At 50.5% G+C, this 26,563-nt stretch overlaps 1 protein-coding gene across 1 annotated transcript; it reads left to right on the top strand.

Moving 5' to 3' along the window:
* Positions 1 to 1,678: 1,678 nt before the first annotated feature.
* LOC147095712 (major histocompatibility complex class I-related protein 1-like) lies at positions 1,679 to 21,978 on the top strand. Its single transcript, XM_085973697.1, has 5 exons — positions 1,679 to 1,718; positions 2,405 to 2,668; positions 4,853 to 5,128; positions 6,155 to 6,427; positions 21,809 to 21,978. The coding sequence occupies exons 1-5, from the start codon at positions 1,679 to 1,681 to the stop codon at positions 21,976 to 21,978; spliced, it is 1,023 nt and encodes a 340-aa protein (XP_085829823.1).
* The last annotated feature ends 4,585 nt before the right edge of the window (positions 21,979 to 26,563 follow it).

A 26,563-nucleotide genomic window follows, 5' to 3' on the forward strand; every position in this document is an offset into this window, starting at 1 on the left:
ACAAAGGCTCTGCTCATGTTCGCTATGGCCTCCTCCATTCGCTCCACACTCGCAGCGACCCTGGAGACAAAACTTGCCAGAGACTCCTGCATCTGTGCATGGAGATCCATCACCTCTTCTCTTGCAGATGGACCCAGAGGCAGAGGGTCAACATGCAGCTGAGCTGAGCTGAACTGGCAGAGTCTTGCGCCCTCCGACGAGGACTCTCCGCTGCTGTCCCTGTCTCCACCATCTGCTGATGCTCACTTGTGAGCTGTGATACACCAGGTGACAACACTACTCTATCTCGCAAAGGTCCCACCGAGGTGTGAGTGTCCGCGCTGGTGCTGGGTGCGCTGAATTCTGCTGACGCTGTGCCCTCATAGGTTGGAGCTTCTTCTGAGGAGTCTGGCTGCTCAGCCTCTTCCTCCTCCGCAGTGGCGACGGGGGCTCTGGATGGTCCTGTGGGGGAGTAAAGGAAAGAGTTAGAGATGTGATGCCAAGGTTACATGCGCATTGGATTTTGCAGATGTTCATAAGTCCAAATGATGTAGCTTCAGAATCATAACAGCGACTCATGCTATGTCAATGAGAGAGATGGAAAACTATTCTGTCACCAGCTTGCGGGACTGCCCCTGTCTCTCCTTCCCCAGCTTCTGCAGCCACATCAGCCCCGACAATTTCCAGCACTCCTTCCTCCCAGGGGGTCAGGGGGGCTATTGAGGGTGGGCCTCCTCCAGTCCTGGCTCGCTCTCTGTTGTTGTGAGCTCTCTTTTCCTGCAATGAGGGAGACAAGTGGAGTTTGAGTGAGAATGAAGGAGTGAGTGCAGAGATTGCATAGCATAGATACTTAGAGGGAGACAAAGATGGTGTGAGGCTGCAAGAACAAGGGCCCTCCCTGTGTGTTGTCAGTTGTGTTCAAAGCATCAGAATGAGAGGGAGTGTGAGGGCTGCATGGTGGAATAGTTATGTGAATGTGAGCATAGAGAGAGAGGGAATGGGTAAGAGTGCATGGATGTGACTGTGAAGTGGGATGTGGAGGAAGAGAGTGCTAAAGCTGAGTGCTGTTGGGGAAAGGCAATGGGGATCAGGTTGAGGGTGATGGAAACTTCATACTTACTTTTCCTGTACGGTGAAGGTCATGGAATTGTTTCCGACACTGTATCCAGGTTCTTCTGGTGACTCCCAGCGAGTTGACATCTGCTGACACCTGCATTCATGCAGCCTTGGTCTCAGTGGGAGGCCTCTTCCTCCCTGACCTAGGGAAGAGGACCTCCCTGTGGGTCCTCACCCCATCCAATAATGCCTGCAGCTCGGGGTCTGGCACTGGCCACAGCTGCTGCAGGCTCCTCTGCCATCCTGTATGGTTCGTTGGGAAGCCTGCAGAGGTTGCAATGCTTGCTGTGGACCTTAAAAGCACCACGAATGATGACATCATACTGTGCGACTTTCTGACTGGAAATAGTCAATTAGCAAGGGTTCCCACACGCTGGAAATGAATTGGCCAATTGAGGGAAAATTGCATCAATCTGGCAGACCCATTTACATTCGTGTGGGAACCCCGACATTCGGGGAACCCGACAATTCCCCACACCTGCAGGAAAATCGGCCCGTGTGTCTGATTATGGGGGAGAATTAGCTGCGACTCTTCAATACTTCAACTGGTGCCAGAGGCAAAAGTACTGACTGTGTTGTAGATATGACTGATTTAGCACCAAGCTGTGGTGGGAGAATCACGGGTGAGGAATTTTCCAATGTGGGCTGCTGGTGTCCGCTCCGAGTGGAGGCAGAAAATCCCGGCCTCCATAGCCCAACATCCCTCTCCATTATAATAACCGCTCCAAATCGCTCCCTTTGCTCTTGTGGTGATGATGTTAATTTATGCCCTCCGGTTACTGACTCACCAAACAATGAGAAGCGTTGATTCTCTGTACTTTACCAAACCCCTGATAGTTTGGGCCCCTCTATCAGATCCCCTTGACCTTCTCTGTTCCAGTGAGAAGAATCCCGATCTGTCCTCATAAAACAAGCCGCTCACACCCGGGAATCGGCCGAGCAAATCTCTTCCACACCTTCTCCATGACCTTGACATCCCTCTTAACAAACGGTGTCCCTCATTGGACACAATATTCCAACTGTGATCTTTGGAATTCTCTACCCGAGAGAGCTGTGGATGCTCAGTCGATGAGTATATTCAAGACTGAGATCGATAGGTTGTTGGGCGGGAAAGTGGAGTTGAGGTAGAAGATCAGCCATGATCTTATTGAATGGTGGAGCAGGTTCGAGGGGCCGTTTGGCCTACTCCTGCTCCTATTTCTTATGTTTTTATGTTCTAACGAGGTTTAGCATTAACCGGTGTTATTTCCACATTGAGTTACTTTACAATCGCCAGCATATTTGAGACTGGCATCTGCTTGTGATCCAGCAGATTTTCACACTCTTGCATTTTACTACCTACTGAACCATGGCCTGGCCGAGCTGCCCGAGTACAGTTTGGTGGCGATGCTAGATGACTATCAGATAGCGTATTTCGACAGCACCCTGCCGCGGACTGTGCCCAGGCAGCAGTGGATGGCCGACTCCTTCCAGAGGGATCACTGGGACGCGATGACTATCACAATGGCCGGCTTCCATGGCCTCGTCAGAGGAAACGCTGAGATGTTTTACCGACAGCACCATGGTGCTTCAAGTAAGTGTCCTCACAGAGACCCTGTGACAGTAGGAAGGGATTAGTATCAGTACAGAGCTTTATGCTGTCTCTCAGAAACGGCCCGAACCATTTCACACCCAATAACTGACGAGGAATTTGCTGGTCATTGTCGCTTTCTAGGAGTAGCACGGCAGCCATTTGGTGCACAGCAGATAGCAATGAGTTGAGTGATTTGTTCAACTGCTGTTGTTGGTGTGCATTGAGGGAGAAATGTTGGCCATGAAACTGGGACCAATCGCTGGTGGGTTTTATTAGTGTTTAACTGAACAGACAGATGGGGCCTTGAATGAAGGCCGCATCTAAAAGACGGCATCTCCGACAGTGCAGCACTCCCTCAGTACTGCCCCTCCAACAGTGCCGCACTCTCTCAGTACTGCCCCTCCTACAGTGCGGCACTCCCTCAGTAATGCCCCTCCAACAGTGCAGCGCTCCCTCAGCACTGTCCCTCCGACAGTGCAGCACTCCCTCAGTACTGCCCCTCGGACAGTGCAGCACTTCCTCAGTACTGCCCCTCCAACAGTGCAGCGCTCCCTCAGTACTGTCCCTCCAACAGAGCAGATCTCCTTCAGTACTGCCCCTCCGACAGAGCAGATCTCCTTCAGTACTACCCCTCCGACAGTGTAGAGCTCCTTCAGTACTGCCCCTCCAAAACTGCAGCACTCCCTCAGTACTGCCCCTCCAACAGTGCAGCACTCGCTCAGCACTGCCCCTCCGACAGTGCAGCACTCTCTCAATGCCACCCCTCCGACAGTGCAGCACTCCCTCAGCGCTGCCCCTCCGACAGTGCAGCATTCCCTCAGTACTGCCCCTCTGACAGTGCAGCACTCCCTCAGTACTGCCCCTCTGACAGTGCAGCACTCCCTCAGTACTGCCCCCATGACAGTGCAGCACTCTCTCAATGCCACCCCTCCAACAGTGCAGCATTCCCTCAGTACTGCCCCTCTGACAGTGCAGCACTCCCTCAGTACTGCCCCTCTGACAGTGCAGCACTCCCTCAGTACTGCCCCTCCGACAGTGCAGCACTCCCTCAGTACTGCCCCCCTGACAGTGCAGCACTCTCTCAATGCCACCCCTCCAACAGTGCAGCACTCCCTCAGTACTGCCCCTCCGACAGTGCAGCACTCCCTCAGTACTGCCCCCCTGACAGTGCAGCACTCTCTCAATGCCACCCCTCCAACAGTGCAGCATTCCCTCAGTACTGCCCCTCCGACAGTGCAGCACTCCCTCAGTACTGTCCCTCTGACAATGCAGTCAATTTAGGAAAACAAAATCTCTGCAAAATTCCTCTGTGTCCCCCGCAGGGAACTGAGGAAGGTGCAGGAGACAACAGTGGGTGTCATCACTGGTGCCCGTTAACCCCACACACCCTCTATAACTCAAGATATCGGCCAGCTCCCTTTCCAACACTTGCAGCCAATCCACACTCACTGCACATCCTGGCAACTTATTCGCGAGATCCATGACTCTCTGTGAAAAGATGTTCCTCCTGGCACCTGACCTACTGCTAAGGTTAAAGTTCAGCAGAGCGGGTCATGAATGGAACCTCAACGTAACACAACTGGCTCACAACCCAGGAACTGGAGGAGGCCATTCAGCCCCTCGAGTCTGCTCCTCCATTCACCGAGATCATGGCTGATCTGTACCTCAACTCCATTTCCCCGCCTTTGCTCCATATCCTCGATACCCTCACTGAACACAAATCGATCTGTCTCAGCCTTGAAAGCTCCAATTGACCCCCAGCACCCACAGACTTTTGGAGAGAGAGCTCCAGATTTCTACCACCCTCGATGTGAAAAAGTGCTTCCTGATTTCACTCCTGGGTGGCCAAGCTCTAACTTTAAGATAATGCCACCCTGCTCTTGATACCCCCACCAGAGGATATTGTTTCTTTGAAACTCCCTCCCTAATCCTCTCCGCCTCGCCGCCTCTCTTTCCTCCTTTAAGATGCTCCTGAAAACCTACCTCTTTGACCAAGCTTTTGGTCACCTGCCCTAATATCTACTCATGTAGCTCAGTGTCAAATGTTGTTTGATAATCGCTCCTGTGAAGCGCCTTGGGACAATTTACTGCGTTAAAGGCGCTGTATAAATACAAGTTATTGGACCTAGCTGATCGAATCCTTTTCACATTGTAAATTGATTTGAGTATTAATTTCCCCCCCAGGTGTTTTCTTTGTCCAGGGAATGTGTGGCTGTGAAGTGAACGGTGGTAATTCCACGGATGGGTTTATAAAGTTGGGATATGAGCGGGAGGATGCTTATGTTTTTGACAAGGACACAACGAGTTGGATGGCGCTGAACCCAGAGTTCCAGGCGTTAGCAGACCGGTGGAATGCCAACACCTTCATGAACAAGTACTTCAAGGCTCTGTTGGAGAAGGACTGCATCGAATGGCTGCTGATATACCTCGAGTGTGGGCGAGGAGCACTACTGAGGATAGGTGCGTTGTGGGAACGGTGACTGGAGGGCGGGGGGGAGCGCTCCCGATGGCTCGGGTGGTACAGACCAGGTTTTTATTCCCGGGTCTGTCCTGAGCCAGCTGTTCTTGGACAGGGTAGCAGTAAAGTGGCGCTGCAACTGGCTTCAGTACCCCTTGCTTCGGGGCAGGTGGGCGGGGCAGGGGCGGGGGTGGGGGTAGGAATTCAGGCAGGTGACCTAAATCCAATTACTTACCCTGTCACCTTGGCTGGAAAGTGCGTGCACGTTGACATCGGGCGATAGGATTAGAGTAAGCTGTAATACCCCATTGGTTGAATAGCTTCCTCACTGTGTAGGCTCACCCGTGAACACTGGGTACTTGTGTGCGGTACAAGAGTGTGGCTTTACATAGAATTACGTAGAATGTGCTATTCGGCTCAACTGGTCTACGCCAGAGATTATGCTTCACACAAGCCTCCTCCCACCCCAATTCAGCGTATCCTTCTATTTCTTTCTCCCTCATGTGTTTATCCAGCTTCCCCTTAAAAGTATCTCTGTTATTTGCCTCAACCACTCCCTGTGGTAGCGAGTTCCACACTCTCACCACTCTCTGAGTAAAGAAGTTTCTCCTGAATTCCCGATTGGATTTATTAGTGACTGTCTTATATTGACGGCCCCTAGTTCTGGTCTTGCCCACTGGTGGAAACATCTTCTCCACGTCGACCCTATCAAACCCCTTCCTAATTTTAACGCCCTCTATTAGGTCACCCCTCAGCCCTCTCTTTCCTTGTGCTGTATCTCCGCATCAGTCACCTGCCTTCAGCGGAGAAAGTTGATGGTGGGTGGGGAAAAAGATAAAAGAACAAATGGAGAGCTTCTCACGAATACAAAAGAAAAATACTGCTGATGCTGTAACTCTGAACTAAAAGGAGAAAAGGCTGGAAATACTCAGCAGCATCTGTGTAGAGAGAAAGAGATTTAACGTTTCAGGTCGCTGACCTTTCATCACAACTCGTCACTGATTTCAGTCTTTGTTTCACTCTCTCAGCCGCCCCTGAGGCGCTGATTGGGGATCGGAGTGACAGGGAGCGAGTGCTGAGGCTCTCCTGCCTTGTGACGGGCTTTTACCCACGGCCTATCGATGTGACGTGGCTGAGGAACGGCGAGGAGGTCCCCGACGTTGAATCCAGCGATGTGCTGCCCAACCAGGATGCGACGTTTCAGGTGATGAAAACGATTGAGCTAAGTGGAGACGACGGGGAGAGATACTCCTGTCGCATCGAGCACGCCAGCCTCCTGCAGGGGGTCGACGTACCCTGGGGTAAGTGGCAGGTGGAGAGGGCCGCGTGCTTCTCCCCCCCCCCCCACCCCCTGTGCCTCGGGATGCTCACTCAGTCCGCCCACTTGGAGCAGGAATTCCCTGGGTCCGAGGTAGCTGGTCTCACCTGTCATGGTCACACATGCTGCCATTATTTTTTTTAAAGGCGAGAGACTAGCAAATGTTGGTGTTCAGAAGGATTTGGGGGTCCTTGTACACAAATCACAGAAAGTTAGCATGCAGGTATAGCAAGCAATTAGGAAGGCAAATGGTATGTTGGAATTATTGCAAGGGGATTGGAGTATAAGAAACCTTGCTGCAATTATATAGGGCTTTGGTGAGACCACACCTGGAGTACTGTGTACAGTTTTGGTTTCCTTACCTGAGAAGGATATACTTGCCTGAGAGCGGGTGAAACAAAGGTTCCCTAGATTGATTCCTGGGATGAGAGGGCTGTCCTATGATGAGAGGTTGTGTAGAATGGGCCGATACTCTCTGGAGTTTAGAAGAATGAGAGGTGATCTCATTGAAACATACAAGATTCTGAGAGGGATTGACAGGGTCGATGCTGAGAGGTTGTTTCCCCTGGCTGGAGTGTCTAGAACTAGGGGGCATAGTCTCAGGATAAGGGGTGGGCCATTTAAGACCGAGATGAGGAGGAATTTCTTCACTCAGAGGGTTGTGAATCTTTGGAGTTCTCTGCCCCAGAGGGCTGTGGATGCTGAGTCTTCGAGTGTATTCAAGGCTGAGATCGATAGATTTTTGGGCACTAAGGGATTCAAGGGATACGGAGATCGGGCGGGAAAGTGGAGTTGATGTAAATGTTCAGCCATGATCTTATTGAATGGCGGAGCAGGCTCGAGGGGCCTACTCCTGCTGCGATTTCTTATGTTCTTATGATTTGCTTGGGTGCTACAATGTAGACCATGTCCAGCTGTTTCACCTGGTCCACAACAGCAGAACGAGAGGACATGGCCTGTGCTTGAAGAGGGAATAAATTCAAAAGAGTCCTGCGGAAACAATATTTGAGTGAGCGAGCGATCAGTCTGTGGAAGAGGCTCCCCAGGGAGATGGTGGAATCTGATAGTGTTGATTCCTTCAAATGCAAATTGGAGAGATTTCATTCAAAAAATAACATTTTTGGGATACAGTGTGTGACTAATTTGAGACATGAGATGTGGTGAGTGTAGCAGGCTTGGGAAGGACAAGTGGGAGAGAAATTCGGTATCGCCCCATTTGGGGTGCACTTATCGGCCGGGCGCAAAGTTTAGCGCCTGGCAATAATTATCGCCCCCGACTGCAAACTTGGCTTCTAACGCCCCTGGAGGTGATTGGAGCGCTAAATCAGGCGCTACACATCTCTCTTAAGGCGCTAACGCTGAGGAGCAAGGCGCTACCTCAGAGCGCTGGCGAAGCTCATGTGATGTCAGTCAGCAATGGAACACAGACACACTGGCGCCGGCCAGTTCTTAAAGGGGAGGGTCGATCTTGCTCTCCATCCACATCCTGCTCAATGCAGCCTTGAATCTCGGCCTGGAGAGACCTGTACATCAAATCTGCTGGAAAGAACAATGGAGAGGCCCAGGGAAAGAGCTCAGAGTGCAGCCCCCATAGTCTCTTCTAAATCGATACAAGGAAGGTCAAATCAAAATGAACCTGCAAAGTGCTGCTCAGTACCCAAAACTCCTTCACACAGCGTTGAATCTCTCCAGAAGTCTCTCTCACTCTTTCTCTCTCTCTCAGAATGTGTGCTGCAAAAATGTCGCTGACAAAAAAAGGCAGGAAGCGGTCGCCTTTAAATAGCGCTCATTTAGTCCCTTCCCAACTGCAAAACGCTCCCCTCTACCTGCCGTTGCTAGCGGCAGGCGGAAAGACAGGGGGCGCCACTCAATATCTGGTCCAGGGCGCTACCGGGGCGTTGCATGCTCAACTGACATCACGATCTGCAGGCGCAGGAGATCGTGGCGGTAGTGTTTAGCGCCGCCGCAAAATGTCTGGTCAATTTCACGAGCGGCGTAAACATCGCCGCGCCTGGGTGCTAGTTGCTTTGCGCCCCGTTAGTGCCCTAGGGAGCTAACGGGAGGTGCAAAGCAACCGAATTTTTCCCCCCACGGACTTTAAGACCTATGGTTCTCAAAGCTCTCCACCACAGGGATTTTCCTCACCTCATGTCTGGCTGTTAAAGAAAGAAATAAACAATTGCATTCATATATCGCCTTTCACAGTCTCAGGAGTTCACTTCTGAAGTGTAGTCACTGTTATAATGTAGGCAACACTGCAGCCAATTTAATGCGTAGCAAGATGCCACAAACAGCAATGACATAATGATCAGATAATTTGTTTTAGTGATATTGGTTGAGGAATGAGTATTGGCCACGACATGGGGAGAACTCTCAAGCTCCTTTTAGAAATAGTGCCATGGGATATTTTATGTCCACCTGAGAGGGCAGACGGCCTCAGTTTAACGTCTCATCCGAAAGTTCTCATCACCGACAGTGCAGCGCACACTCAATACTGCCTCTCCGACAGTGCAGCGCTCCCTCAGTACTGCCTCTCCGACAGTGCAGCGCTCCCTCAGTACTGCACCTCCGATAGTGCAGCGCTCCCTCAGTACTGCCCCTCCGACAGTGCAGCACTCCCTCAGTACTGCCCCTCCGACAGTGCAGCGCTCCCTCAGTACTGCCTCTCCGACAGTGCAGCACTCCCTCAGTACTGCCCCTCCGACAGTGCAGCGCTCCCCCAGTACTGCCTCTCCGACAGTGCAGCGTTCCCTCAGTACTGCACCTCCGACAGTGCAGCGCTCCCTCAGTACTGCCCCTCCGACAGTGCAGCGCTCCCTCAGTACTGCCTCTCCAACAGTGCAGTGCTCACTCAGTACTGCCCCTCCGACAGTGCAGCGTTCCCTCAGTACTGCACCTCCGACAGTGCAGCGCTCCCTCAATACTGCACCTCCGACAGTGCAGCGCTCCCTCAGTACGGCCCCTCCAACAGTGCAGCCCTCCCTCAGTACTGCCCCTCCGACAGTGCAGTACTCCCTCAGCACTGACCCTCCGAGAGTGCAGCCCTCCCTCAGTACCGCCCCTCCGACAGTGCAGCGCCCCCTCAGTACCGCCCCTCCGACAGTGCAGCGCCCCCTCAGTACTGCCCCTCCGACAGTGCAGCGCCCCCTCAGTACTGCCCCTCCGACAGTGCAGCGCCCCCTCAGTACTGCCCCTCCGACAGTGCAGCGCCCCCTCAGTACAGCCCCTCCAACAGTGCAGCGCCCCCTCAGTGCCGCCCCTCCGACAGTGCCGCACTCCCTCAGTACCGCCCATCCGACAGTGCAGCGCCCCCTCAGTACCGCCCCTCCGACAGTGCCGCACTCCCTCAGTACCGCCCCTCCGACAGTGCAGCACCCCCTCAGTACCGCCCCTCCGACAGTGCCGCACTCCCTCAATACCGCCCCTCCGACAGTGCAGCGCCCCCTCAGTACCGCCCCTCCGACAGTGCCGCACTCCCTCAGTACTGCCCATCCGACAGTGCAGCATTGTAGGCCACTTGGATAAGTCACTGGAGGGCGGCCAGCACCTTTGAATCACTTCACAACAGGGAGTCAGTGCCTTCAGATTATATTTGGCCAATCAGGTGACTGACACCAAACCTCGTCTCCAAAGTAAGTGACTGAGAAATCCACACGGGGTGAGTATCTGTGCCAAATATGGAGTCTGCAGTCTTTCCCTGCAAGGACAGCTGTCACTTACCCAAGTCCAGAGAGATTTGGTGCTGGTTACATAGAATGACATAGAATGTACAGCACAGAAACAGGCCATTCGGCCCAACTGGTCTCTGCCGGTGTTTATGTTCCACACGAGCCTCCTCCCACTCTCAGCCTATCAACATATCCTTCTATTCCCTTCTCGCTCATGTGTTTATCCTACTTCCCCTTAAATGCATCTATGCGATTCGCCTCAACCGCTCCATGTGGTAGCGAGTTCCACATTCTCACCACTCTCTGGGTAAAGACGTTTCTCCTGAATTCCTTGTTGGATTTATTAGTGACTATCTTATATTCATGGCCTCAAGTTCTGGACTCCCCCACAAGTGGAAACATCTTATCTACTTCTACCCTATCAAAACCCTTCAAAATTTTAAAGACCTCTATCAGGTCACCCCTCAGTCTTCTCTTTCATAGAGAAAAGAGCCCCAGCCTGTTCAGCCTTTCCTGATTGGTATAACCTCTCAGTTCTGATATCATTCTAGTAAATCTTTTTTTGCACCTTCTCCAGTGCCTCTATAATATATAGAAACATAGAAACATAGAAGATAGGAGCAGGAGTAGGCCATTCAGCCCCTCGAGCCTGCTCCGCCATTCAATGCGATCATGGCTGATCATCCAAATTCAGTACCCGGTCCCTGCTTTCTCCCCATATCCCTTGATCCCTTTAGCCTTAAGAAATATATCCAACTCCTTCTTGAATATATTTAATGAATTGGCATCTATTGCCTTCTGTGGTAGAGAATTCCACAGGTTCACCACTCTCTGGGTGAAGAAATTCCTCCTCATTTCTGTCCTAAATGGCTTACCCCTTATCCTTAGACTGTGACCCCTGGTTCTGGACTCCCCCGCCATCAGGAACATCCTTCCTGCATCTAGTCTGTCCAGTCCTGTCAGAATTTTATAAGTTTCAATGAGATCCCCTCTCATTCTTCTAAACTCCAGCGAGTAAAAGCCCAATCGACCCAATCTCCCCATATGCGTCATTCCTGCTATCCCAGGTATCAGCCTGGTGAATCTTCGCTGAAGTCCTTCCTTGGCAAGAACATCCTTCCTCAGATAAGGTGACCAAAACTGCACACAATACTCAAGATGTGGTCTCACCAAGGCCCTGTACAACTGCAGCAAGACATCCTTGTTCCTGTACTCAAACCCCCTCGCTACGAAGGCCAACATACCATTTGCCTTCTTAACCGCCTGCTGCACCTGCATGCTTACCTTCAACGACTGGTGCACAAGGACACCCAGGTCTCGTTGCACTTCCCCTTCTCCCAATCTATTGCCATTCAGATAATAATCTGCCTTCCTGTTTTTGCCACCTCACATTTATCCACGTTATATTGCATCTGCCATGCTTCTGCCCAATCACCCAACCTGTCCAAATCATCCTGGAGTTTCTCGGTATCCTCCTCACAGCACACATGCCCAGCCAGCTTTGTGTCATCTGCAAGTTTGGAGATATTACATCTAGTTCCCTTGTCTAGATCATTAATATATATTGTGAATAGCTGGGGTCCAAGGACCGATCCCTGCGGTACCCCACTAGTCACTGCCTGCCACTCGGAAAAAGACCCGTTTATTCCAACTCTTTGCTTTCTGTCTGCCAACCAGTTCTCTATCCAAGTCAATACCTTGCCCCCAATCCCATGTGCCTTAACTTTACATGCTAATCTCTTATGTGGGACCTTATCGAAAGCCTTCTGAAAGTCCAAATACACCACATCCACTGGTTCTCCCTTATCTATTTTACCAGTTACATCCTCAAAAAATTCCAGTAGATTAGTCAAGCACGATTTACCTTTTGTAAATCCATGTTGACTTTGTCCGATCCTGTCACTGTTTTCCAAGTGCTCTGCTATTACATCTTTTATAATGGACTCTAGCATTTTCCCCACTACTGATGTCAGGCTTACCGGTCTGTAATTCCCCGTTTTCTCTCTACCACCTTTTTTGAATAGTGGGGTAACATTAGCTACCCTCCAATCCATGGGTACTGTTCCAGATTCCGTCGAATGTTGGAAGATGACCAGCAATGCATCTACTATTTCTAGGGCCACTTCCTTAAGTACCCTAGGATGTAGCTTATCAGGCCCTGGGGATTTATCTGCCTTCAATCCCATCAATTTCCCTAACACCATTTCCCTACAAATACTGATTTCTTTCAGTTCCTCCCTTTCATCAGACCCTATGTTCCTCGACATCTCTGGGAGGTTATTTGTGTCCTCCTTTGTGAAGACAGAACCAAAATATGTATTTAATTTTTATAACATGAGACCAGAAGTGTGGTTGACAGAGCTAAGGCTTAGGGAGCCCCAGGTCTGTGCAGGAACACTGGTGGAGTTTAACCAGCTAAAGCCACACAGTCTACCAACATTGAGCACTGGTAAGCTTCCTATTGCTTGGCCAGCCAGGGCAATCTCACCAGTTAAGCTCTTGGTCTGATTGGGAAGAATGGCCACACCCCTGTGACAGGTCTACTCTTGGATCAGTGACCAGGATGGCTGGTCGATAACCAACAGAGCCTGGAGCGCGATGGACACCCTGGTTCAGTTATCGGGTTACCGAGTCTGCCACTTGGTAACCAGCTTCCACCACTAGGAGCCACCTCGACCCAAAGAGGCTCCACAGACCTCAAACCGAGCCATAGTCACTAGCTGATGGTTAGACAACTGATTAACCTGGCCATGAGCTCTTGGGAGGTGAGGATTGAAGCAATTTGGTGAGCTGAACAGATGGATGTAAAAGACCCATGACACTATTCGAAAAAGAGCAGGGGTGTTCTCCCTGGTGTCCTGGGCCCATGTTTATCCCTCAGCCAACAGCACTAAAACAGATTATCTGCTCATTATTACATTGCTGTTTGTGCGATCTTGCTGTGCGCAAAATTAGCTGCTGTGTTTCCTACATTACAAGAGGGACTGCACTTCAAAAGTACTTCATTGATTGTAAAGTGCTTTGGGATGTCCTGAGGTCATGAAAGGCTCCATATAAATACAAACCTTTCTTTCTCCTTTCCTTCTTTCAAAAGCTTATTCTTACCTCCCTTGTAAATGTTTCACTGTGTTACACTGAGGATAAGCCCTATCAATTGCCCATATAGCACAATTAGTAAGTGGACTGCCCAATCTGGAACTAAGGCATACAGACCAGAGGGTCCCAGGTTCAACCCCGGGCCTGCCCTGAGTCGGGGGTTTGAACTGGCCAGCCAGCCTTGTTCTTAAATAGAGAATATACAACAGGGCATGTTAGAATGGTGGCACAGAGAGGGTTACTCCACAGAAGGAGGCCATTTGGCCCATTGTGTCCGTGCTCCTTGTTCTGCATCAATCCCACACTAATCCCACTGCCCCACTCTCTCCATAGCCCTGTATCAATCCCAAACTAATCCCACTGCCCTGCTTTCTCCCCATTGCCCTGTATCAATCCCACTGCCCCACTCTCTCCATAGCCCTGCATTAATCCCACACTAATTCCACTGCCCCACTCTCTCCATAGCCCTGCATCAATCCCACACTAATCCCACTGCCCCACTCTCTCCATAGCCCTGTATCAATCCCACACTAATCCCACTGCCCCACTGTCTCCCCATAGTCCTGTATCAAGCCCACACTAATCCCACTGCCCCGCTCTCTCTATTGCCCTGTATCAATCCCAAACTAATCCCACTGCCCCATTCTCCCCATAGTCCTGTATCAATTGCAAACTAATCCTACTGTTACATTCTCCCCATACTCCTGTATTAATCCCACTGCCTCGCTCTCTCCCCATAGTCCTGTATCAATCCCACACTAATCCCACTGCCCCACTCTCTCCGTAGTCCTTCATCAATCCCACTGCCTCGCTCTCTCCATAGTCCTGTATCAATTGCAAACTAAGCCTACTACTACATTCTCCCCATAGTCCTGTATTAACATAGAAACATAGGAGCAGGAGTAGGCCATTCGGCCCCTCGAGCCTGCTCCGCCATTCAATGCGATCATGGCTGATCATCCAAATTCAGTACCCGGTCCCTGCTTTCTCCCCATACCCCTTGATCCCTTTAGCCTTAAGAAATATATCCAACTCCTTCTTAAATATATTTAATGAATTGGCCTCTACTGCCTTCTGTGGTAGAGAATTCCACAGGTTCACCACTCTCTGGGTGAAGAAATTCCTCCTCATCTCTGTCCTAAATGGCCTACCCCTTATCCTTAGACTGTGACCCCTGGTTCTGGACTCCCGACCATCGGGAACATCCTTCCTGCATCTAGCCTGTCCAGTCCTGTCAGAATTTTATAAGTTTCAATAAGATCCCCTCTCATTCTTCTAAACTCCAGCGAGTACAAGCCCAATCGTCCCAATCTCTCCTCATACCTCATTCCTGCCATCCCAGGTATCAGCCTAGTGAATCATCGCTGAACTCCTTCTGTAGTGTATGTAACCGTCTACCTTTAAGAGACTATGGCCTAGAAATTCAGTGCCCTTAGCGCCGATTTTGCGGCGCTAGAGGGCCTAGCGCTGCAATTGGCGCCGGCGCCGAAATTGCCTGGGGCCCTTCCGCCGCGGTAGACCGGTAGCGCTGCGCCGGCACCGATGACGTCATTGGTGTGCGCAGCGTCCCGGTTGCCATGCCGACGGGCCCCAGCGCCGAAATTCAGTTGCGGCCGCCTCGCCCGTGGCAGCCGCAACTAAGACTCTGGCAACAGAGTCTTACATGACTTTGCGCCGGCGCATTAAAGGCCCCGCGGCGGCCGGCCGCTTTCCCGCCGGCCGCCTGGCCGCAGCTCCCTCCCCGGACTTCCCCCCCCCCGGAACAGAAGCAAGCCCGGCACTTGTCCGAGGTGCCGGGCTCATTTTTAAAAAGATTTTCGCGGGCCGCGGCCGGGTGCAGGCAGCTCCTCCTTAAGGGAAGGAGGAGGCCTGCACTTCCCGAACCTGCCGCACCGCAGCGGGCGCCGCAGCGCCGGAATAGCGCCGATATTCAGCGCGTAGCGCCAGTTTTCAGGCGCAAACAGCTCTCAGCAGCGCCGGCAGCCGTTTGGGCGCAGAACTATTGAATTTTGGGCCCGACCAGCGCGACTTAGCTCCGGCACTAACTTCCGGCGCTAAAGCCCTGGCTGCGCCAAAACTCAATTTCTAGGCCTATGTATGTAACCATTCACCTTTAAGAGAACTATTTTAGGTGTGGCACTACTTGTTTGGCTTCTGTATACGGTAATACCGACGGTGACCACACCGGTATATAAGTGCTGTGGCATGACTTATTGGGCAGATTCGCCCTGACCTTCGAATAGTAAAGTCCTGTTGTATGTTACTCCTGAAGTCTGTGTCGTAATTAACTGCACAACCCACAGACTTTACAGTGGCGACGAGTCCGATCGTACCCTGCGGCAACAATATTTTCAAGCAACGAAAGAGCGTCGAAAAGAGGCAACCGCCCTCGTCATTCGGCTGGGAGAAAACTCAAGGCTGCAGCAATAGAAAGGAGGAAGACTTTAGCGACAAAAACTTCCATCAGCAACAGGCACTGACTGTCCCTTCTGCCACGGTGACTGTGAGTAAGGGAAAGTGAAAAGAATAGCCGGAGGATAAGGGCTGGGCACTCGACCACGGTCGAGGGGGAAAAGGAGCCGGACAAAAAGTCGGGTCCAACGGCGTCGTGAGAGACCGCGACCGGCGGGAAAAGCCGGGCGGTGACCGAAGCCACGAAGCGCTGCGACCGGGAGTGTAGGCGCGGGAAGAGAGAAACTCAGCCGCAGCCGGGGAGAGAAGCACCGGACTGCGAGAGGGCTGGGAGGCGCGATTGGGGTCCGAGCGAGCGGGAGAGGCAGAGCCGACCAAGAGAGACTGCGTGAGAGCCAGTCCAGCGGCTGAACTGTACTCCGTCAACGGGGTGCAACCAGCACCAGTAGAGCCGAGCGAGCGGGAGAGAGGCAGAGCCGAGCAAGGGGAACTGTGCGAGAGCCAGTCCAGCGGCTGAACTGTCCTCCGTCAACGGGGTGTGCCCAGCGCCGGTAGAGCCGAGCGAGCGGGAGAGAGACAGAGCCGAGCAAGGGGAACTGTGCGAGAGCCAGCCCAGCGGCTGAACCTGTTCGCTGTCAACTGGGTACCCAGAGCCGGTCGCCCTGCCATAAAATAAAAAAAAAAAAAGGGAAAGCCTTGAAGCCGACGCGCAGTCTGTGAACCTGAAAGCCAGCGGCCGTCGCCCGTGGGGAAAGTGTACCCCTCCCGCCAGGGAAGAAACGCGGGAAGCCGCCATTAGGCGGGGAAGAAGACAGAAGCGGGAAACCGCCATTGAAGTGGGCGGGGAGAGATGATAAGAGCGAGAAACCACCATTTTCGCGGGAAAACCGCCATCTTAGAAAAAAAAAAGAAATAATAATTTAAAGAAATACTTGTGTTGTTCCCAAAGAGAGGAAGATGCCTAAGCGTGGTAACATCAATGATTTTAATTCCGAGGTAGAAGACTGGGCCACGTACGTGGAATGCATTGAGATCTATTGTGAGGCCAGTAAAATAGAAGAAGATGACAAAGCTATAACCTTGCTGAACTCGATGGGCGCAAAGACATACGGGCTCTTGAAGCATCTACTAGCACCAGCTAAACCAGCGGATCAGACTTTCGATGATATTGTGGCTGTCCTGAAGGACCACTTGAACCCTACACCGTTGATGTTGGCTGAACGATTCAAATTCTATGCGAGAACGCAATGGAAAGACGAAAGCAACGCAGAATACTTGGTTGAACTGCGGAGGCTAGTGAAAGACTGTCAGTTTAGGGACAACCTGGAAGAGGCACTGAGAGACAAATTCGTGTGCGGAATGTTGAAGGAAGAAACACAAAAACGACTGCTTGAAGAGAACGATCTTCCACTTGATAAGGCTGTCCTTATCGCAGCATCAAGCGAAGCCGCAGTGAAAGGAACTGCGGAAATGCAACTAAAGGCAGCGGCACTCAGGGTACAACAAATTACTTCGGGTACAACGAAATGCTATCGTTGTGGAAAGACAACACACGACCAGAACCAATGCTGGTTTAAAAACCAAGAATGTAGGAAATGTGGCAAGCTTGGTCACATAGCTAAGGTATGCCGGTCAGGAAAGGAGACCAACAATAATGAGTCACCATAAAAGTGGTACAGAAAGGTACATGAGGTGACTAGGAAGAGTCCGGAGGAACAGAAGTCGGGCTCACACTCCAACTGCAAAGGACTGGATAGTTTGAGAATTCACAATGTGAGTAATGAAGCTGACCGACAAACTATCTGGATCACACTACAGATTGCAAAAGTCCAAGTGAAAATGGAAGTGGACACCGGATCGGCGCTGACGGTCATGAATAAGCATGACTATAAAAAGTTATTCAAGCATATTCCACTACGGGATACGGAACTAGTACTACAGACATACACGGGGCACAAAGTATTCCCCATCGGAAAGATAGAAGTCAAGGTGAGATACAAGGATAAAGATTACCAAAGGATGGACCTGTATGTGCGGCCCAAGGGAGGTCCACCACTTCTGGGACGGGAGTGGATCCGGAAAATAAAGATAGACTGGCATTCACTAAACACCATGACGGTGGATTCCGGAAAGGAAGATGTCAAGCCTGAACGGTTGTCCAGAATATTGGACGAAGCTAAAGAGGTATTCCGGCAAGGACTGGGAACACTGCGAGGAATTAAAGCAAAGGTTAAGATTGCAGAACATGCAAGCCCAAAATTTTTCAAAGCCAGATCGGTACCTTATGCGATACGACCAGCTGTGGAGGCAGAACTGGAAGAACTTGAACGATCAGGGGTACTGTCAAAAGTGGACTGGAGTGAGTGGGCCACACCCATTGTTCCCGTCATGAAGTCTTCACCAAGTAATAAGCCAGGGGGACCGGGGAAGGTCCGCATCTGCGGAGACTTCAAGATCACAGTGAATCCGGTGCTTCACACGGTACAATACCCGCTTCCGCGGATTGAAGATATCTTTGCTTCGTTGGCTGGAGGGAAACACTTCACCAAGATAGGCCTGGCTCAGGCATACTTACAAATGGAAGTCGAGGAAGAGTCATGCCAGTACCTCACCATCAACACACACAGAGGATTGTATCGTTATAATAGACTGGTTTTTGGGGTAGCTTCGGCTCCAGCAATTTGGCAGAGGGCCATGGAGCAGGTATTACAAGGAATTCCAAGCACGCAGTGCTACTTAGACGATATCCTAATTACGGGAGAAGACGAGGAAGAACACCTCACAAATTTGAAACTGGTGCTCACCAGGTTGAAGGAATATGGCCTTCGAGTTAATCGCAAGAAGTGTGAGTTTTTCCAAAAACGGATCTCGTACTGCGGTCATGTCATTGACCGAGAGGGGCTGCACAAGTCACCTGACAAGATAGAAGCTGTCGTGAAGGCCCCCGCTCCAGAAAACGTATCACAGTTAAGATCATTCTTGGGGTTGATTAATTATTATCACAAGTTTCTGCCAAATCTATCCACGGTGCTGCATCCGCTGAATGCTCTGTTGCGGAAAGAAATACCATGGAAGTGGAGTGAGGAATGTAAAAAGGCTTTTCGCAGAAGCAAGGAGTTGATTACCTCTGAAGAAGTGTTGGCTCATTTCAACCCAACGTTACCCCTTCGTCTAGCTTGTGACGCTTCCCCTTATGGAATTGGAGCAGTACTTTCACACAAGTTACCAAATGGCTCGGAAAGGCCAGTGGCATTCGCGTCCCGATCATTGACCTCCGCGGAGCGAAATTATGCTCAAATAGATAGGGAGGCCCTCAGCCTTGTGTGGGGCGTGAAGAAATTCAAACATTACCTGCAAGGTAAGAAGTTCACATTACTGATAGACCACCAGCCGTTGGTGTCCATATTCAACCCAAACAAGGCCGTTTCCACCATGACAGCACAAAGGTTACAAAGGTGGTCCGTGTTACTTGGGGCACACCAATATGACATCGAATACAAAAGGCCCAAACAGCATGGAAATGCTGATGGATTATCGCGCTTGCCATTGCCGATAGTAGAAGAAGCGACTACATTGGACCCGGTAGAGATGTTCCACTCATCCATAGTGGAGTGTCTACCAATAACAAATTCGATGATCAAAAATGAAACAAGAAATGACCCGACTCTTTCACGAGTCTATGATTTAACGGTGGAGGGATGGCCAGCACAGGGCGAACCAACACTGCAAGCATTTTCACAGAGGAAAGAACAGCTGTCAGTGTGTAGAGGAACCCTGATGTGTGGATCTAGAGTGGTGATTCCACCCAAACTTCAAAAGAAGGTGTTAAAGGAGCTGCACGAGGGACATCTGGGTGGAGTGAAGATGAAGAACCTAGCAAGAGCGTTTGCATGGTGGCCAGGCATCGATGTAGACATCGAAGAAATCACTAAGAACTGCCTAGGATGTCAGAAGGTTCAGAACGCGCCACCACAGGCTCCGCTGCATCCATGGGAGTGGCCCTCATCTCCTTGGCAAAGGGTACACATCGACTTTGCTGGTCCATTTATGGACTCAATGTTCCTAATAGCGGTGGATGCACACTCCAAGTGGCCGGAGGTAATAAAGATGACCACCACCACCACGGAGAAAACCATCACAGTGTTAAGGACTATGTTTGCTAGGAATGGCCTGCCGGAACAGATCTGTTCTGATAATGGACCACAATTTGTGTCCGATGAATTCAAGAAATTCTTAAAGAGCAATGGGGTTAAGCACTACACGTCAGCCCCATACCATCCCGCCTCCAATGGATTGGCTGAAAGGTTTGTCCAGACCTTCAAGAAGGCCATCAAGGCCATGGGTAATGAAGACATTAATCTACAACATAAGGTGGATAGCTTCTTGTTGGCGTACAGGAATGCAACACATGCGGTCACAAATCAAACTCCCGCCATGATGTTTTTTAATAGACGACTAAGATGCCGGCTGGATTTGCTCAAGCCAAACGTCAGAAGGGACGTAGAGAACCGGCAATTCCAGGGCATGAATGAAAGGGCCACTAGATCTTTTCAGATAGGTCAACAAGTTTTGGCCCGGGACTACCGTACCGAGAAATGGCAGCCTGGAACTATTGGAAAAAGGCTAGGGCCGTTGATGTATACGGTGGATCTTGGGGACAGTATAATAAGGCGCCATGTTGACCAGATCATAGGGTCAGCCACAACTGGCCAACCTACTTCACCACCTTACCCGGTTACTGTTGAAACCGAGATACCCAGAACACCTACCTCCGATCTGGTAATACTGGAATCAGAGGAACCTGACACTGTCTTTCAAGCTGAATCGACTTTGTCAGAAGCACCTACTACCCCGCCAGGAATGACGACACCACTGAGGCGTTATCCGGACAGAGTCCGGAAACCTCCAGAGAGACTGAATCTGTGAACTGTCTTGCATAAAGTTGTATATATGTTATACTGTATGTTTAATGGGAAATACGTATGCTGTAAGCTAAAAAGGGAGGATTGTAGTGTATGTAACCGTCTACCTTTAAGAGACTATGTATGTAACCGTTCACCTTTAAGAGAACTATTTTAGGTGTGGCACTACTTGTTTGGCTTCTGTATACGGTAATACCGACGGTGACCACACCGGTATATAAGTGCTGTGGCATGACTTATTGGGCAGATTCGCCCTGACCTTCGAATAGTAAAGTCCTGTTGTATGTTACTCCTGAAGTCTGTGTCGTAATTAACTGCACAAACCACAGACTTTACACCTTCCATGGCAAGAACATCCTTCCTCAGATAAGGTGACCAAAACTGCACACAATACTCAAGATGTGGTCTCACCAAGGCCCTGTACAACTGCAGCAAGACATCCTTGTTCCTGTACTCAAACCCTCTCGCTACGAAGGCCAACATACCATTTGCCTTCTTAACCACCTGCTGCACCTGCATGCTTACCTTCAGCGACTGGTGCACAAGGACAACCAGGTCTCGTTGCACTTCCCCTTCTCCCAATCTATTGCCATTCAGATAATAACCTGCCTTCCTGTTTTTGCCACCAAAGTGGATAACCTCACATTTATCCACGTTATATTGCATCTGCCATGCTTTTGCCCAATCACCCAACCTATCCAAATCATCCTGGAGTTTCTCGGCATCCTCCTCACAGCACACACGCCCACCCAGCTTTGTGTCTTCTGCAAATTTGGAGATATTACATCTAGTTCTCTTGTCCAGATCATTAATTAATGTATATATATACGGCCTCTGGAGGAAGAGGCAAAACGGCGAGACCGGTATTAATCCCACTGCCTTGCTCTCTCCCCATAGTCCCCATAGTCCTGTATCAATCCCACACTAATCCCACTGTCCCGCTCTCTCCATAGCCATGTATCAAACCCACACTAATCCCACTGCCCCACTCTCTCCATAACCCTGTATCAATCCCACACTAATCCCACTGTCCCGCTCTCTCCATAGCCTTGTATCAAACCCGCACTAATCCCACTGCCCCACTCTCTCCATAACCCTGTATCAATCCCAAGCTAAACTGAGTTTGTGAAAGGCGCTACATAACTCTAAGACTTTCTTTATTTACTATCAGGCATGTACAGTGCTAGTTTGCATTTAATGAAATACATAATGAAATCATTAGGAAATTGTTATTGATCAGTATCATTTTAAACTACGTGTCAGCAGAGAGGGCGTCACACGGAAGCACGAAGGTCGGGATTATGATTGTAGCAGCAGCCGTCTCATTCACTCTTCTCGGCATCATCACTGGAATTGGCCTCTGGAGGAAGAGGCAAAATGGCGAGACCAGCAATAACCAGCAGAGACCAGCAGAGACTGGCAAAGACCAGCAGTGACCAGCAAATAACAACAGAGATCTGCAGCAACCAAGAGAGACCAGCAGTGACCAACAAAGACCAGCAGGTTCCTAACTGCAGTCTGACAATTTCCATTTTCAGTAGTTAATTCCGCGAATGATTTATTTTCTTCCATTCTCCTCACATATTCTCCTGAAGTTCTGAACTATTAATTGCGGTATGTGCCAGGACCCTCTAGAACAAACCATGTGCTCCTTTTTCAAATGTTTGATGGGACAGTATAGAGAGAGCTTTACTCTGTATCTAACCCGTGCTGTACCTGCCCTGGGAGTGTTTGATGGAACAGTGTAGAGGGAGCTTTACTCTGTATCTAACCCGTGCTGTACCTGCCATGGGAGTGTTTCATGGGACAATGTAGAGGGAGCTTTACTCTGTATCTAACCCATGCTGTACCTGCCCTGGGAGTGTTTCATGGGACAGTGTAGAGGGAGCTTTACTCTGTATCTAACCCGTGCTGTACCTGCCTTGGGAGTGTTTGATGGGACAGTGTGGAGGGAGCTTTACTCTGTAACTAACACATGCTGTACCTGCCCTGGGAGTGTTTGATGGGACAGTGTAGAGGGAGCTTTACTCTGTATCTAACCCGTGCTGTATCTGCCCTGGGAGTGTTTGATGGAACAGTGCAGAGGGAGCTTTACTCTGTATCTAACCCGTGCTGTACCTGCCCTGGGAGTGTTTGATGGAACAGTGTAGAGGGAGCTTTACTCTGTATCTAACCCGTGCTGTACCTGCCCTGGGAGTGTTTGATGGAACAGTGTAGAGGGAGCTTTACTCTGTATCTAACCCGTGCTGTACCTGCCCTGGGAGTGTTTGATGGAACAGTGTAGAGGGAGCTTTACTCTGTATCTAACCCGTGCTGTACCTGCCCTGGGAGTGTTTGATGGGACAGTGTAGAGGGAGCTTTACTCTGTATCTAACCCATGCTGTACCTGACCTGGGAGTGTTTGAAGGGACAATGTAGAGGGAGCTTTACTCTGTATCTAACCCGTGCTGTACCTGCCCTGGGAGTGTCTGATGGGCAGTGTAGAGGGAGATGTACACTGTCTCTAATCAGTGCTGTACCTGCCCTGGGAGTGTTTGATGGGACAGTGTAGAGGGAGCTTTACTCTGTATCTAACACGTGCTGTACCTGTCCTGGGAGTGTTTGATGGAACAGTGTAGAGGGAGCTTTACTCTGTATCTAACCCGTGCTGTACCTGCCCTGGGAGTGTTTGATGGGACAATGTAGAGGGAGCTTTACTCTGTATCTAACCCATGCTGTACCTGCCCTGGGAGTGTTTGATGGGACAGTGTAGAGGGAGCTTTACTCTGTATCTAACCCGTGCTGTACCTGCCTTGGGAGTGTTTGATGGGACAGTGTGGAGGGAGCTTTACTCTGTATCTAACCCATGCTATACCAGCCCTGGGAGTGTTTGATGGGACAGTGTAGAGGGAGCTTTACTCTGTATCTAACCCGTGCTGTATCTGCCCTGGGAGTGTTTGATGGAACAGTGTAGAGGGAGCTTTACTCTGTATCTAATCAGTGCTGTACCTGCCCTGGGAGTGTTTGATGGGACAGTGTAGAGGGTGCTTTACTCTGTATCTAACCCGTGCTGTACCTGCCCTGGGAGTGTTTGATGGAACAGTGCAGAGGGAGCTTTACTCTGTATCTAACCCATGCTGTACCTGCCCTGGGAGTGTTTGATGGAACAGTGTAGAGGGAGCTTTACTCTCTATCTAACCCATGTTGTACCTGCCCTGGGAGTGTTTGATGGAACAGTGTAGAGGGAGCTTTACTCTGTATCTAACCCGTGCTGTACCTGACCTGGGAGTGTTTGATGGGACAGTGTAGAGGGAGCTTTACTCTGTATCTAACCCGTGCTGTACCTGCCCTGGGAGTGTTTGATGGGACAGTGTAGAGGGAGCTTTACTCTGTATCTAACCCATGCTGTACCTGACCTGGGAGTGTTTGATGGGACAATGTAGAGGGAGCTTTACTCTGTATCGAACCCGTGCTGTACCTGCCCTGGGAGTATTTGATGGGACAGTGTAGAGGGAGCTTTACTTTGTATCTAACCCGTGCTGTACCTGCCCTGGGAGTGTTTGATGGGGCAGGGTAGAGGGAGCTTTACTCTGTACCTAACCCATGCTGTACCTGCTCTGGGAGTGTTTGATGGGACAGTGTAGAGGGAGCTTTACTCTGTATCTAACCTGTGCCGTACCTGCCCTGGGAGTGTTTGATGGGACAGTGTAGAGGGAGCTTTACTCTGTACCTAACCCATGCTGTATCTGCACTGGGAGTGTTTGATGGAACAGTGTAGAGGGAGCTTTACTCTGTATCTAACCCGTGCTGTACCTGACCTGGGAGTGTTTAATGGAACAGTGTAGAGGGAGCTTTACTCTGTATCTAACCCGTGCTGTACCTGCCCTGGGAGTGTTTGATGGGACAGTGTAGAGGGAGCTTTACTCTGTATCTAACCCATGCTGTACCTGACCTGGGACTGTTTGATGGGACAATGTAGAGGGAGCTTTACTTTGTATCGAACCCGTGCTGTACCTGCCCTGGGAGTGTTTGATGGGACAGTGTAGAGGCAGCTTTACTTTGTATCTAACCCGTGCTGTACCTGCCCTGGGAGTGTTTGATGGGGCAGGGTAGAGGGAGCTTTACTCTGTACCTAACCCATGCTGTACCTGGTCTGGGAGTGTTTGATGGGACAGTGTAGAGGGAGCTTTACTCTGTATCAATCCCGTGCTGTACCTGCCCTGGGAGTGTTTGATGGGACAGTGTAGAGGGAGCTTTACTCTGTATCTAACCCATGCTGTACCTGGTCTGGGGGTGTTTGATGGGACAGTGTAGAGGGAGCTTTACTCTGTATCTAACCTGTGCCGTACCTGCCCTGGGAGTGTTTGATGGGACAGTGTACAGGGAGCTTTACTCTGTACCTAACCCATGCTGTACCTGGTCTGGGAGTGTTTGATGGGACAGTGTAGAGGGAGCTTTACTCTGTATCTAACCCGTGCTGTACCTGCCCTGGGAGTGTCTGATGGGCAGTGTAGAGGGAGCTTTACTCTGTATCTAACCCGTGCTGTACCTGCCCTGGGAGTGTTTGATGGGACAGTGTAGAGGGAGCTTTACTCTCTATCTAACCCGTGCTGTACCTGACCTGGGAGTGTTTGATGGGACAGTGTAGAGGGAGCTTTACTCTGTATCTAACCTGTGCTGTACCTGCCCTGGGAGTGTTTGATGGGATAGTGTAGAGGGAGCTTTACTCTGTATCTAACCCGTGCTGTACCTGCCCTGGGAGTGTTTGATGGGACAGTGTAGAGGGAGCTTTACTCTGTATGTAACCCGTGCTGTACCTGACCTGGGAGTGTTTGATGGGACAGTGTAGAGGGAGCTTTACTCTGTATCTAACCCGTGCTGTACCTGACCTGGGAGTGTTTGATGGGACAGTGTAGAGGGAGCTTTACTCTGTATGTAACCCGTGCTGTACCTGACCTGGGAGTGTTTGATGGGACAGTGTAGAGGGAGCTTTACTCTGTATGTAACCCGTGCTGTACCTGCCCTGGGAGTGTTTGATGGGACAGTGTAGAAGGAGTAAACAGAAGTCAGGAGTAACTGAGCAGTGGGAGTGACATTGTTGGCTTTCCATGTGTGGAAATGTCTACTGAGATCCATTCTCTGTGGGCAGCGTCTGTCTCTTTGACTCTGACTGTGCTTAGGGTGGGAAACCTGCTGCTTACAACATTTTCCAATCAGAGTTTTGCCCTTCTACTAGAATATCTTTCTTGAATTCTTGATCATCCGCTCAGTGGGAATAAGATGCCCTATAAACTTATCTAGAAATGGAGAAGCAGGAGCTGTTAGCTACAGCGAGACAGAGCTGGAGACTGGCTGTTGTTTGTATGGGAGGAATGCCTCTGCTTAGTTATAATCTCCCAGTGCTCCAGCTGAACGTCTAGAGTGGAGTTCAATCCTCAGTAAGCTGAAGACCCAATTGGAGCTGTTTCACCATTACCCCTGGAGACTCCTGCCCTTAGCTCCCTCCTCTTCTTCATCTACGTGCTGACCCCCTTCGATGACATCACCCGCACTGGGTTAGTTTCCACGTGTATGCTGGGGACACCCAGCTCTATCTGCCCACCAGCTTGCTCAGCCCCATGACCACATGGTGCTTTCTGACTGCCCGTCTGACGCCAAGTCACCACACTTTAGGAAGGATGTGAAGGCCCTTGAGAGGGTGCAGAGGAGATTTACCAGAATGGTTCTGGGGATTGGGGGATCTTAGCTACAAGGACAGGTTGGAGAAGCTGGATTTGTTTTCATTAGAGCAAAGGAGGTTGAGGGGTGATTTGATAGAGGCGTACAAGATAATGACGGGTTTGATTAGGCTAGACAGGGAAAGGCTGTTCCCACTAATTGATGGTACAAGGACTAGGGGGCACAGATTTAAGGTTTTGGGCAAGAGATACAGGGGAGACGTGAGGAAAAACTTTTTTACACAGCGAGTGGTGATGACCTGGAACTCGCTGCCGACGGAAGTGGTGGAAGCGGAGACACTCAGGCCTAGAAAGTAGCGCCCCG

The sequence above is a fragment of the Somniosus microcephalus genome, unplaced genomic scaffold (assembly GCF_052327205.1).
Source record: "Somniosus microcephalus isolate GS21.2 unplaced genomic scaffold, FLI_Smic_1.0 unresolved_chr1, whole genome shotgun sequence".
Classification (NCBI taxonomy): domain Eukaryota; kingdom Metazoa; phylum Chordata; class Chondrichthyes; order Squaliformes; family Somniosidae; genus Somniosus; species Somniosus microcephalus.

Excerpts from the sequence above, each read along its gene's own strand:
- LOC147095712 (XM_085973697.1), top strand. The coding sequence starts at position 1,679 with ATGACTGATTTAGCACCAAGCTGTGGTGGGAGAATCACGG. Across the intron at positions 1,719-2,404 it reads CTGTGGTGGGAGAATCACGG|CAGATTTTCACACTCTTGCA; the intron begins GTGAGGAATTTT and ends CTTGTGATCCAG. Across the intron at positions 2,669-4,852 it reads ACAGCACCATGGTGCTTCAA|GTGTTTTCTTTGTCCAGGGA; the intron begins GTAAGTGTCCTC and ends TTTCCCCCCCAG.